Source organism: Nycticebus coucang, chromosome 2, assembly GCF_027406575.1.
Source record: "Nycticebus coucang isolate mNycCou1 chromosome 2, mNycCou1.pri, whole genome shotgun sequence".
In the NCBI taxonomy this organism is placed as follows: Eukaryota; Metazoa; Chordata; class Mammalia; order Primates; family Lorisidae; genus Nycticebus; species Nycticebus coucang.
Genome location: NC_069781.1, coordinates 79,251,624 through 79,265,263, shown reverse-complemented (window position 1 = coordinate 79,265,263; position 13,640 = coordinate 79,251,624). Strand labels below are relative to the sequence as shown.

Sequence of the window (13,640 nt, the reverse complement as noted above, 5' to 3'; positions counted from 1 at the left end):
GGACAAACGGATAATGTGGTTGTATCATTCATTGCGTGCAGTTTGCCTTCTCAAGTAAGAGGTCATCATACATCAGCCCCAAGAAGTCTCTACAGTCAGTACTGTACTCAGAACCCATTTCCCTCCCATCAGAGATTATACACAGGCTCACTCCTCCTCCCCCTGGCTTGGAGTTGGCTGGGAAAGGTTTTTTCTCGGGTCCCCTTCCAGCTGGGAAGACTCTAGCAAAAGCTTCCATGAAAGACTATCTATCCTACTTCATCGGACTAGAGTCCTAATGAAACCAACGCTTTGGCTTCCCTCCACTCCAACAACTGCAGAACACTTCAGCCTCTCCACAGAGCAAGAAGTCTCTGGGTGGATGCTTCAGAGGGACAAAAGGGTTCCAGGCTCAGAAGTACTGATGCTTGAACCACTTTTCCTTTGCAGGAGATTAACACATTCTGAAGTACCACTGGTCCCTTAAGAACATTCATTCACCTTAGAGCTAGGGCCTCCAGCAGTCTGACAGAGTCGCAGAGAGGTAGTAGAAGTGGTGGTGGGTGTTATTTTGGTCTGCAACACACGCCGTTTAAAAAGAATCAGAGTAACTAGCGTTTCCTGGTTGCGAGCCCTGATTTCAGCAGAGCAGGTGAAAGAATACATCGACCTACCCAACCAACTTCTCTGGTTTCTCCCCAACCGTGAGGGGCACCAGAGACCAGCGAGCTGGGGGAGGAGGAGGACAGGAGGGGCGAGGAATAAGCAGTGGCAACTGCTCGTCTGCCTAGATGAGAGATAAGCGGACATTTGTGGTTTTCTGTTCGGGCGACTCCAGGCACCGGCATGCAAATCAAACCCGGACAGTCTCTTTCGCGTTACTCCCGCACTCCCCCAGATGTTAAAGCGTCACGCGGACGGGGCCAGGGGAGAGAACCTGGGAAACGCTGAAGTCTTTGCTGCATCTAGGCTGGAACCTCACCGCACCTGTTCAATCCGGCTGCGGAGCCAGAAATGAGCAGAACATTGACTCGCAAGCCCCTCTAGAGATCCCAGGGGCGCCTAACAAGTTCGCCGCCTTTGGACACCGGGGGAGGTTGGGGGACCAGGTCTCTCCTGCTGCTGCCAAACTCCGCAGGTTCCCCTGAAAAGGGGAACGGGCTCCTGTTTAAACGAACCTAGAGAGATCTCCGAATGTCACCGCAGCCCGAGGAATCGGGAAGCGAGAAGGTGGGTGCCCGCCTGGAATCGAAGGTCCCGCTTTGGTGGCCACGGGCGCCCCCTCCACGTCACCCCTAGCACAACGCGGACAGCCCAAGTGGAAGGGTAGAGAGACCACCAGGATCTATCAGAGCCACAGAGCCCCCAAGCGCGAGCCCCCAAGGAGGGTCTGGGGGAGGGGCCGGGGACGCGCAGCAAACTTACCTCACCCGGACAGCATGAGAGGGCCGCCAACGTCGAGACCAGTTGCGCCACAGTCCGCAAGTTACCGAGATGTTGTCGCTTCCCCCCGGCGATGGGAGAGCAGTGCAGGCGAGTCGCGGGAGGGGCAGCGGGGCGGGGCCGAGGCCGGAGGCAGCCCCCGGGGCGGGCAGACGCCGGAGCCCGCGCGGGGCCAAACTCGCCCCGGACGCGCCTCGGCGGGGGCGCGCGGCTGCGAGTGTGCGATGCGCGCGCGCCGCGGCGAGTGCGTCTGTCCCCGCTTTCCCCTTCCTTCCCCGTCAGTCCTCTGGCCAGATAGAGCGATGAGCTGCAGCCGGAGACCCAGCCGCTTGGAGCGGCTCCACCGCCGGGTGCAGCCTCGCCGCGGCGCGTTCGGGAACCGGAGGCCGGGAGCAGCGGCGCCCCGGGCTCGAGCGCGGGTCCCGCTGCGGTGCGCCTCGGAGTCCGAGCGGGGTGCGGAGAGAGCCGGCTGCGTGGCTGCTGCCACGGCTCGGGGAGGCTGCAGGCCCCGCCCGCCGGCCGCCAGGCTCTTCCCCTTTTCTCTCCACCCCCTTGCTCCATCCCCGCACGCCCTGCAGGGAAGCCAGACCGGTTTGCAGCACCCGCAGCGGCGGGAGCTTGCAGCCGGGCCGGGCGCCCCAGTCGGTGAGTGAGGACAAGGCGCCCGGTCCGGCTGCCGCTCGCTCAGGATAGCAAGCGGGGTTGGGACGGGCCCCTAGAATAACCTAGGGGTTCTGACTGTCTTGAAGGCTTGCGAAACTGGGCTGTGTTTGAGATAGGGCGGCCCCCTTAACTTGGACCGCGGAACTCGGCCTCGCTGATGGCACGCCCGCTGAACTCTGCGGCGAAGCCCGCACTTGAGCGCCCGGGGTTGACTAGGAAGGGCCAGGCCGGGATTCCAAGGCGACGGTTGCTCCCCTTCTAAGGTCAGCATGGGTTCCCTGGAAGTAAGACCTACCCAGCAAGTAGGGGTAGGCTGGTGAGGGGTCCTGGGAGAGGGAAGGCTGGAGGGCGGCAAGCGCGAAAGGGCTGTCCTGGGTGTGGGGGCCCAGGGCTGGGTGAGCTGGGACTCGTGATCTCAGGGATCCCAGTCTAGCTACGAAGAGGGTAGGGGCCAGACCTAAAGGACCCCTTTGGGGAAATGCTGTCGTGGAAGCTGAAGCTAAATTCACTTACTGGGAAGTGAAATGTAGTGGATTCCCACACCCCCGGCCCCCCCTCCCAGCTGAATCCAAGCTGGTATTTCTCAGCCTCATTGTTTCCTTCCGCCTTGCCCTTCTTTAACAAAACAAACAAAATTACTCTGATGGAAAACATTGGACGTGTTGTGTCCGGGCAGATAAACATTTCGTGATCCTATCCTCAGACATCCCTGGGTTGGTGAACCGCCGTGAGTTTTGTTTGCAATGATATTCCCTTAGTTCTCTGCAAATGAACACCTCTTTCCAGGTTTGTAATGCTTTGTGCCTCTTATCCCTCGCTTTGGGTAAGTTTGTTATTGTTTAATAACAGCCTGGAATCAAGTGCAATAATTCATTTATAACACAAATATCATTTTCGTTTTTTAACTTTACTGAGGTATAGTTGGAAAATTATTATCTTCAGCTGTTTTCTCAGCCTAATTCTTCCAGATGTGTCTGGCCATTACTGGGAGTTTGGGGGCATCTCTGTTTAGAACCCTGTGACCTGTGTCTGGTTTTATCCTGGCATCCTAGGTTCTTCGAAGCTAGTCCAGCTTGCTCACTTTACAAATGAGGAAACTAAGGCCCCAAGACATTAAGTGACCCAAGGACCAGAACACAGTTTCCTAGACTCCCAATTCCTGAATAATAAATAACAGAAACACTGTATTAACAAAGTTCTAGATGGGGCCGATAGAGGGGGTGGTGGAGGGCAGAGGAACAGGACAGAACCGTTCATCTGACTGATGTGAGTCACTGCCCAGGGGGCAGCATCACACCACTGTAAGTGGGGGATCTGAGCATGGCATCCCAGTCTCTTCCTCAGACTGCAGTTCTGAGATCCAGAGTAGAAAACTAATCTGCTTCCCAGAGAGGAGATGGTAGTAAGAGAAAATGCAAAGTTGATTCCTAGTAGTGCAGGGGAGGTTAAGGTAGGTAAAACCAAATTTCAGTGAAATTACAGGGGATCAAAGGTGGTCATTCTCTTACACATAACTGCCCAAGTACATGTGTACACACACACACTCTTTTCCTATTAAAGAGCCTGGTATTGACTCCCGTCCATAAATCAAAAATTCAAACAGCCTTAGGTTTCCAGAAAGAAGCCTCAAAGCAGACTGCTCACTGACAATTAGAAAGCTAAGTCTATGAGATAAGATTCTAAGGAACTCTGAGAGCCTTAAGATTGCTTCATTACTATGATTTAATTAATGGAATGAAAGACCATGTAGTGTATGGCCTGATATTTCTTCCTGATTCTGTCTCTAACTCTATTAACAGGAATTTAATTTCCATTCCCTATTGGAAATAAAACATCATCAATATCAATTCAGACTTGGCCAGAAAATCTGGAAACCTATTTAAAAAGTCAGGAAATGCTTGTCTAATTATTTTACTTAACTTTAAGTGCAATTTTTCCAATTGACTCCAGATCTCAGTCCAAAATCTTAATAATGCTATTTAATATTCCCTTGCATAGGTTCCTTGTAGCAGATTTGATAGTATTAATGGCCCCCAATAAGTGGCTTCCCTTTATCCAGGGTCTTTGCCTCTAACTTTGTAATCCCTTTCCACTCTGGACTCAACCGAATGATTTGCTTTGCCAAGAGGACAAGAGCAGACTTGAGGTAAATGAAGGCTTGTAAAAGTTTGTGAGTTTCTGCTTTGACTCTTAGAATTCCAACTTTACCAGGAGAGCGAGCCTGCTGGAGGATGAAAGACCCTGTGGGCCAGAGCTGCGTCATCATTCTTGAGGCCATCTTTGACCCACTGGCCCTTAGTTGGCTGCAGAGGCACAAGCACTTCCAAAGGAGATGGGCCATCTTGGTCCAGCTCCTCAAAACTACCGCTCAACCCATTAGATTCATAAGAAATACAAATAGTTGTGTTTAAAGCCACAGTTTTGCTTATCATTTGCTGCATAACAAACCATCCCCAAACTTAGTAGTCAAAAACATCAAGCATTTACTATAGCTCATGACTCTGTGTGTCCACTGAGCTGAACAACAGCTAAGGTTCTGGGAAAGTCCAAGAAGGCTTCATTCACATACCGGGCACCTCAGTCCTCCTCCACATAATCTCTTTCTTTCCATGTGGCTGGCTTCCTTCCAGCCAGGTGGTCAGAATTCTTCTGTGGTATCTGGCTTCTAAAAGGGAGGAAGGAAAACTTCTAGTCATCATAAGGCCTGAGCCTAGAAGTTCTAGAACACTATTTCTGCTTCATTCGGTTGGACAAAGCAAGTCAGAAGACCAACCAGATTCAAGAGAAGGAGAAATAGACTCTGCCTTCTGATTTGAGGGGCACCAGTATGTACAGGAACAAAAGAGGTTGCCAGCAGCCTTCTGGGGAGACTGCTTCACCCACTAAGTGTCTAGGTGCTTTGCTTTACCACATTAGATAACCTCTTTCTATCCACCTACATGATCTGTGGATAGAATCTTATCTAGTTCCACGTCCTTTCTGGGCTTTTCCATGAAATGTGGGAGGTGGCATTTCTCTTAAATTCTTAACACACACTTAGCATTTTCCTTGGTGATGTCTCAAGAGCAACTGAAGTCCAATAAATATTCAGAAAGGAGCTACCAGAGGAACATGGTTAGTTATGGATATTTCCTTTTTTTTTTTTAGGTGCAAAATATCTTTAACAATGACATAGTAAGAAATATTTGACATGGTCATGCAAAAATGCATCTCAGTTTACAAAAGCTTAGAACATTTCCAAAATGTTCCCTAAATTTTTACATTGTGAACATTATAATCTTAATTGTTTTTCTTTGCATTTAAATGTGGCTGTTTGCGTAAAAAACAGTAACATGCAAGTTCTAGGATTTCCAGTCCACCAAATATTCTTTCCTGTAGCACAAAGATCACAATGGTGATTATAAAATACCATTGAACCAGATTGTACAAATATATGAGGAGGCCCATTGCAGGGCTGAACAGGGTCCAATATAGTATAGAGAGCAATTTGACCACAAAAACCCTGAGCTCAGACTTGCAAGGTGGAATAACACTCTGGCCAGTAAAGTAAAAATTCTTCTCCCCTTGATAGAAGGAACGCAGCCTCTCTTCTTTCTCTTCCCATCACTTGTGGCACCAGAGCTGAAGGTCCTCCTTAGATGCTGAGAGTGTGTCTATAGGATATCGGTGGACATGAAAGTGGATTTCCATGGGAAAGTCTCCCTGAAGAAGGTGCTTCTCTGAGGAATATTGTGGGGATATGCTACAAAAGTCTCCCTGAAGAAGATCCTTCTCTGAGGAATATTGTGGGGATATGCTACAAGTGATGTCATGGATAGCATCAAGGTTCTTAAACCTTCTCTTAAATGGTCTACCACTAAAGTAAAGCCTGTAGTTGTTGGATGTAAAACATATTCATATTTCTAAAGTCCATTCTTTTCAGCAAAATTGTTACTTCCAGCCTTGCTGTTTTCTGTAAGATCAGTCCCTTCTGGGAATATGAGGAGTTGAAGTGGTTCATGAATATCACAAAAATAACATCATGTCTTCAAAATGGCTCTTGTCATCGTTCCATTTCCTATGAATAAAGATATAGACAGCAGCCTGCATGGCCCAACCAAATCCAGGAACTCTTTTGAGACTGGCTTTGAGGCAAACTTTCTCCAATCTGAGGTAGCTATATCTCATTAGACAGTTCCACAGGAATAGCCAATCCATTCTCGTCCGATGGTTCATAGTAATGACACTTCCTTCTCCCGGAATAAAGCCATCACCTGTTATAATCACTTTTACACCAAACATGGTCTCCAACAATGCCACAGGTAGTGTGAGCCAAGTTGCCACAAGGCGGTTGTTGATCCAGCGATACCAAGATGGGTTTATAAACATCAGTGCTAAAAAGGGACCCAGCATGAAAATACTTCCAAAAAAGCTTCCACAAAATAGAATGAGTATAAAGTAAATCCCCTTCCATGACACCATGATTCTGTGACTGGCAGGGGACTCCGCACGACACCGCAAGGGGTGTGTGAGCGAGCCGGGAACTCGGTAGGGGTCACAACCTCAGGGCAAAACCCGCCGCTAATTCATCCTGAAGCGAGTTATGGATATTTCCATTTGTCATTTATTCTACAAAGATTAAAAAAAATCCACATGGAAGGCATGCATTGCATCCATTGCTATCAAACAGTAGAAAAGCAGAGCCTACATCCTTCAGAACTCCTGAGGAACCATCCTGCCACACTGCCTTCTCTGTCTAGAAATTTCGTGTCTAAGCAGACAAGAAAAGCCAGATATCTAGCTGATGCCCTTATATAACTTGAGGTGCTAATTTCAGAGGGCCAGTGTACCGTGGGGACCCTATATTCTCTCATTTTAAGTTTGCCCTTAAGGTCAGTAAAGGTCTGTAAACCTCGTGTCCCCATCTCTTCCTTCTTTCTCACTTTACCATCTTCCCTTTTGTCTAGCTTTGCTTGCTTGCTCTCTTCTCTCATTTTTTGTTTTTGTTTTTGTTTTTTGCTGTCTTTTTTTCTTAACTATAGCTATCCTTTTGTTCCTACTTTGCGATACCCAGTATTGGAAAGAGCATTGAATCGGCAGCTGTAGGCCTGGTTTGTCACCCCAGCTCTGTCCCTCTAAACAGTGAAATCTGCATTCTCTCTTGGCTGCACATTCCTGGTCTGCACCATGAGGGTGTTGGATGAGATGCTCTGAAAGGTCCCTTACATGCCTGACATTCTGTGGTCTTCAGACACTCTCGGCAGTCTGTTCAGTGCCAAGACGTGGGGCGAAGGTTGAATATTAGGGATTCAGAATCCTTTAGAAAAGATGCCCCTGTGTTCAATCGTTCCCGAGTGATTTCCAGTAACTCTCAGTACTTTTCCTAAGTTTTCAAACTAGAAAACGTGCATCTCTGCCAGCTATCAGCCCTGTTTAACATATTGTTCTGTGCCCAGAGATTGGTATTATCCAGCCGTCCTCAAAACTCGCTGATGTTTACATTCTTCAGCCAGGAACAATAAGAAAACCGGAGGCCCAGTGTTAGCATGCATGTAGTCTGACACTAAAAATGTTCTCCAAAACACTGAGTAACTCATCTAAGAAATCTGACCAAGAGCTAAGAAAGGTTCCCCTAACAAACTGATACCTAAATACAAAATTACATGCACAGAGATTATGATTATGTGAAAAAATACATGAACAATACCCGGAAGAGAACAACTTATAAAGTACTCATATTAGTGTGGTGAAATTCTAAGATTGTTTTTAAAAACTGATGTCATGTTGTTTTGCATTTTAAATAACACGTATGTCAATAAAACTCCAATTTCAATTTCCACCAGCCCATATAATCTGTTTTTGTATTGAATTCAGTTCCTCCCTTTGAACCATTTTTTTTCTTATTACAACAGACTCATATCCACACCTTTCTTAGGTGAATTGTCGCTTTGCTCACAAGTTACAAAACAACATAAACCAAGTGATGGTTGAAGAATGAACCAAAAGCATGAAAATATCCGAGTGGATGAGAGAAAGGAGGAGAGCAACAGAGAATCGCTAGGGTAGCGCAGAGAACCAAGCCGGTTACAGAACATCTTAGGCGTGTAAAATCTATACACACGTTTTCTGTACCAAGTCTTAACTTTTAATGAACCTGACTCATGCCCTTGATAAGGGAGAAGGAACCTTTTTTGGCTGGAAAGTCTGATTGAAAAGCTTACGGTAGAAGAGGAAGGCAAGAATGAGTCAGCAATGTTCCTCAAGACACTTTAAAAAATCAATTGCATAGCCGGGCGTTGTGGCGGGCGCCTGTAGTCCCAGCTACTCGGGAGGCTGAGGCAAGAGAATCACCTTAAGCCCAGGAGTTGGAGGTTGCTGTGAGCTGTGTGAGGCCACCGCACTCTACCAAGGGCCATAAAGTGAGACTCTGTCTCTACAAAAAAAAAAAAAAAAAAAAAAATCAATTGCAATCATTATAGACCACGGAGCAGGGAGTTGAAACAATTTTCCTAAAGTCATAAAAATCAGCTGTTAACCAGGAATCAAACCCCAGGCTGCCATGTTATCCCCAGATCAGGAGGCGATCAGCAGAATGTGCCCTGGGGTCTTCCTGATGAAGCACCGGTTCTTTATTCTCGAACCTTCTCTGTTCTCATGTGAAATCGTTTTGTTTCCTACCTCCTTAAAACATGTTTAGAAAGCCTCATCAATTGTGAGCACACCCAGCATCAGGTGGCTCAAAACAAAAGAATGATGGGTCTAGAAAGAGTACCAAGAAATAATTCAGTCTACTGGGCTGGCTGAAAAAGAAGGAAAGGGGGAAGGAATTTGACAGACACATGGGCTTCTTTTTTTTTTTTTTTTTTTTTTTGTAGAGACAGAGTCTCACTTTATGGCCCTCGGTAGAGTGCCGTGGCCTCACACAGCTCACAGCAACCTCCAACTCCTGGGCTTAAGCGATTCTCTTGCCTCAGCCTCCCGAGCAGCTGGGACTACAGGCGCCCGCCACAACGCCCGGCTACGTGGGCTTCTTAAGTAGTGGTAATGGCTGTCCATCCCAGGCGTAGCTGATGGCTTCCTGTTTCAGGAAGGACTCAGGTGTTTGCAGTGAGCCAGGCACATCCCACCCTGTGTGGAGGAGCCGTTTCCAGGGCCAAGACTGGGACTTTCTCAGCTTTGTTATCTGAAGCGAGTTAGCATGCGTGATGCTGATGACCCAAACACTGTGAAACAGAAGCGATGGGTCATATTACTCAGCTAGGGAAGCCCCATCCAGCTTTCTCCAGCCTCCTGTGACGCTGTGCCACATGCGCACACTGAGATGACACTGGGGATTTTGCTTTTATTTCTCAAAAAATGTAGTAACTGTCCTAACTTGGAATCATTTAGGTGGAGTGAGCCCTGGTAGCAAGCCTCTCTCCTCTTGGCAAAGTTTGAATTTGAATATTTGCTGGTGAAATGCTGCTTTTTGTTCTGACACCAAACTGTCACAGCAACCTAAGATACTCGGCTGGGGTAGGGGGATAACAAAAGGAACTGTGTGAGTCAGGGTGTGCAAAGTAATGTAACATACAATCCTCCAGCCCCAGTGGCATATACAACAAAGGTTCATCTTTTATTCGTGTCATTTTTCGGGGTGATCTGGTGGTGCAGTTGGCTTCATGCAGTCAGCCAGAGACCCTGCCTCCTTCTATCTTGAGGCACCACTATCTTCAACAAGTGGCCCCTGAAGTCCCCGCTGAATGGAAGAAAAGGCAAAAGATTTAGAATGTTGCATGGGGAGTGGCAAACATAGTGTCCATCAGATTCCACTGGCCAGAGCTTAGTCCCACGGCCCAAGGACCTGCAAGGAGCCTGGAAAAGTATGTCTAAGCACTGTGCCTGGGAAGAAGAGCAGAGTCTGGGTGCTGAGGACCACTGTGCTCTCAGCCCCATGCACTGCATCAAAGCTGAATTAACTTAAATTTATTCTTGAACAGCTGTGGTCAGCAACTTAGCAAAGAAAGTCTTCAGTAGTCCGTCAGTCACCTATGCATGCACTGTGATTTTTCCCTTGGATTTTTAGACTGGAAGCAGCCTATTGTGTGTGTATAGCACTGCCATCTGGAAGGGTTTGTGGACTTACGTGGGCACTTAAAGATTCAACAGCTATAGTGTTACAGAAAATTGAAAAATTAAAGCATGTATAAAAGGAAGTGTCTTCTGGAGTGCTTGTCAGGAAAAGTCTACTAATTCCATTACCAGGGAGAAAACAGAATCTGTGCAATCATCTCTTGAGGTTGCTGAAACTCAGAAGCCTCTGGGATAGGGAAAGAAAAAAAAAAGGAAAAGAAACATAAGTTGTATGTTATCCTGATCCAGCCTATCCTGATGGTACGGGTGATTTCAGAAACAAGAATTATAATGCAGAAAAGAAAAATAGGAAGGGGCAAGCAAAAGGGATATACCTAATAGTTTTTTTCTGGCACATATTTTAAGGAAAAATATGAGAGTTTAGCAGTACTATGGGGATTTACAAATACTTTAGCCCCAAAGACAAAGCCACTGTGTGAAGACACAGGTTAGAAATGTTGCAGAGTTGGGTGGCATCTGTGGCTCAAGGAGTAGGGTGCCGGCCCCATACACCAGAGGTGGCAGGTTCAAACCTGGCCCTGGCCAAAAAAAAAAAAAAACTGCAAAAAAAAAAAAAAAAAAAAAGAAATCACATTGACTGTAGGCAGCGCCTGTGGCTCAAAGGAGTAGGGCATCAGCCCCATATACCAGACCTGGCAGGTTCAAACCCAAACCCAGCCCCGGCCAAAAACTGCAAATAAAAAAAGAAAAGAAGTGTTGCAGAGTTGCCCAGCACCTTCATCCTGCTTAAGACTTCTTACCATCTTTTCCAGTGTGAAGGTGGCAGAGAGCATCAGACTGTAGCAAAGGATCAGGCTATGCCCTCTCGATGGTCTGCCATCTCCTTGGTTTGTGTTTATCAGTTAAGAAAGTATGTGTCTTTTTTTCCCCGTAATTTTAGAGTAATGAATGTAAAAAAGAAGTCTTTGTGGGTATACATGTGTATGACTATTCAGCATACCAAGACATATAATTGCATTTCTGCTAAAGACTTTTAGAATAAATGGTTAAAAAAGAGGCTTACATAATATGTAAGAGTTTATGACATCTTGATAAGAATAAAAGGCGTATTTGGAACTTGCATAAGTACTAGAAGCTCAAAAAAGTACACAAAGTCAAAAAAACTCATGAAGGGAAATTGACCAAAATGTTACCCGATTGTGCCTTTGAATTAATAGTCTCTGCTTTTTAAAAGTTCTCTTGTGATTATTTTTCCAATCAGAAAAAAGAAATAAATTGACGTAAATGTTAATATTTGAGGATGACAAAAGGTTATGTAGGTTTTATAAATTAGGAAAATTTAGAAAAGGCAAAAAAGAAATTACTCCGAATTATTTATTTTTTACCCAGAGCCTACCATCTCCAACATTTGATATTTGCTTACAATGCTTTTGGACATTTTATACTTTTTTTAGGTTAAAATAATGTGCATAAAGCAAAGGATCTAAATAGACATTTCTCAAGAGGTATAAAAATGGCCAATGAGCACATGAAAAAATATTCTACACTATTAGTTATTAGAAAAATGTAAAAACCACAAAGACATGTCACAGCTTGGATTGTTTAAAAAGTTCTGAAAACATACACACAAAGATGTATCACTTTATACCCATTAGGATGGCTAGAATCAGAAAGATAGACAACAAATATTGGTGATGAAGTAGAGAAATTGGAACTCTTATCCATTGCTGGTGGGAATCTGGAAAGGTGCAACCATCTTTTTTTTTTTTTTTTTAAGCCAAAATCTCACTCTGTTGCCCAGACTGGAGTGCACTGGCCTGATTATAGCTCACAATAGTCACAAACTCCTGAGCTCAAGTGATCCTCCTAGCTCGGCATCTTAAGTATGAGCCACCACACTAAGATAATTTTTTAAAATTATTTTTTGTAGAGATTGGGGACTTGTCACGTTGCTCAGCCTGGTGTTAAACCCCTACCCTCAAGTGATCCTCTGGCCTCAGCCTCCCAAAGTGCTGGCTGCAACTGCTTTTGAAAACAGTCTAATCATTCTTCAAAAGGTTAAATGTAGAGTTACCACTGGAATCAGCAACTTTTCTTCTACACATACACTCAAGAGAAATGAAAACACACATCTAGACAAAAAGCTATGTACAAATGTTTATAGCAGCATTGTTCACGGCAGCCCCAACGTGAAAACAACCCAAATGTTCATCAACTGATGAATGGAAGGACAAAAATATAGCATATCCTTACAAGGAGTGTTATTCAGCAATACAAAGGAAAGAAGTATTTATTTATTTGTTTATTTTTTGTAAGACAGAGTCTCAAGCTGTCGCCCTAGGTAGACCATGGCATCATAGCTCACAGCAACTGCAAACTCTTGGGCTCAAGCAATTCTCTTGCCTCAGCATCCCAAGTAGCTGGGACTACAGGCACCTGCCACACAATGCCTACCTAGTTTTTTGTTGTTATTGCAGTTGTCATCGTCATTTTTAGCTGGCCCAGGCTGGGTTCCAACCCACCAGCTTCGGTGTATATGGTCAGCGCTCTACCCACTGAGCTATGGGCACTCCTCAGAAAGAAGTATTGATACATGCTGTAACACAAATGAACCTTGAAAACATTATGCTAACTGAAAAAAGCCAGACACAAAAGGTCTACATTATTTGATTCCATTTATATGAAATGTTCAGAATAGGCATATCTGTATAGAGAGAAAGTGGTTGCCTGGGACTAGGGAGAGGGGGGCTTAATGGGAACTGCTGATGATGGTACAGGATTTGGAAAAGGTGATCAGAATGTTCTAAAGTTGATAACAATGATGGATGCACACCTTTATGAATATATTAAATGCCATCAAATTGTAAATGGGTGAATGGAATGGTATGCAATCATTTAAAAAGGAAAAAATGCACACATTATCAAAAAATTTCAAACCCTACAGAAGGATCTAAAATTAAATGTAAGATTTTCCTTCTCACCTAAGAGGACCACTTTTAGAAGTTTCAGCTTTTTCTTCTTCTAGTCGTGCTATTTGAACATTAAATAATAGAGTTATATGTTTCTTAATTGAGTCACTTTGAAAATTATCTTTAACATTCTACTCTGAAAGTGAAAAAAGTTGGCACAGTTTTACTGTTTCCCATATCATCTTCTTTCTGCTTTCCAGTTTTTATGTTTCTTTTTAAATTTTTATTTCAAAATGTTAGGGAGTACAAGTGTTCTTGTTACACAGAGGAATTGTATAATGCTGACGTCAGGGCTCTTAGGGTGCCCTTCACCAGAATGCTGTACATTGTTTCTCATTTTTGTAATAGTTTTCAGTTTTATAACTTTAAATCACATACTCAGGTCTCTTAATTTATTTCTTGGTATATCAATTTTAAACACCATCTATTACCTAGAAGAAAATTGACTTTAGATATTTCCTGGCAATAAACTACATGGGAGAAGTCCAAATAAATAAAAGTCCTACTGACAAAAGACGGTTGCTGACTCTGTTT

The 13,640-nt window shown here is 44.9% G+C and overlaps 2 protein-coding genes and 1 pseudogene across 3 annotated transcripts in view; 1 reads left to right on the top strand and 2 right to left on the bottom strand.

Moving 5' to 3' along the window:
* PIP5K1B (phosphatidylinositol-4-phosphate 5-kinase type 1 beta) overlaps positions 1–1,538 on the bottom strand; it is a 303,995-nt gene extending 302,457 nt beyond the window's left edge. The window contains exon 1 of the mRNA XM_053574514.1: positions 1,405–1,538. The gene's annotated coding sequence lies outside the window, so the exon portion shown is untranslated. The remainder of the gene's footprint in view (positions 1–1,404) is intronic.
* Positions 996–4,495, top strand: LOC128573975 (translation initiation factor IF-2-like). 2 transcript variants are annotated; one of them, XM_053574543.1, is made up of 2 exons: positions 996–1,209; positions 1,418–2,075. In XM_053574543.1, the coding sequence occupies exon 2, from the start codon at positions 1,419–1,421 to the stop codon at positions 2,073–2,075; it is 657 nt and encodes a 218-aa protein (XP_053430518.1). In that variant the 5' UTR covers positions 996–1,209; position 1,418. The 2 variants fall into 2 exon arrangements, with proteins under 2 accessions (XP_053430518.1, XP_053430526.1); XM_053574551.1 differs by lacking the exon at positions 996–1,209 and adding an exon at positions 2,789–4,495 and having other exon boundaries at positions 1,419–2,348.
* On the bottom strand, positions 2,138–6,785 carry LOC128597339 (lysocardiolipin acyltransferase 1-like; annotated as a pseudogene).
* Between the last annotated feature and the right edge of the window lie 6,855 nt (positions 6,786–13,640).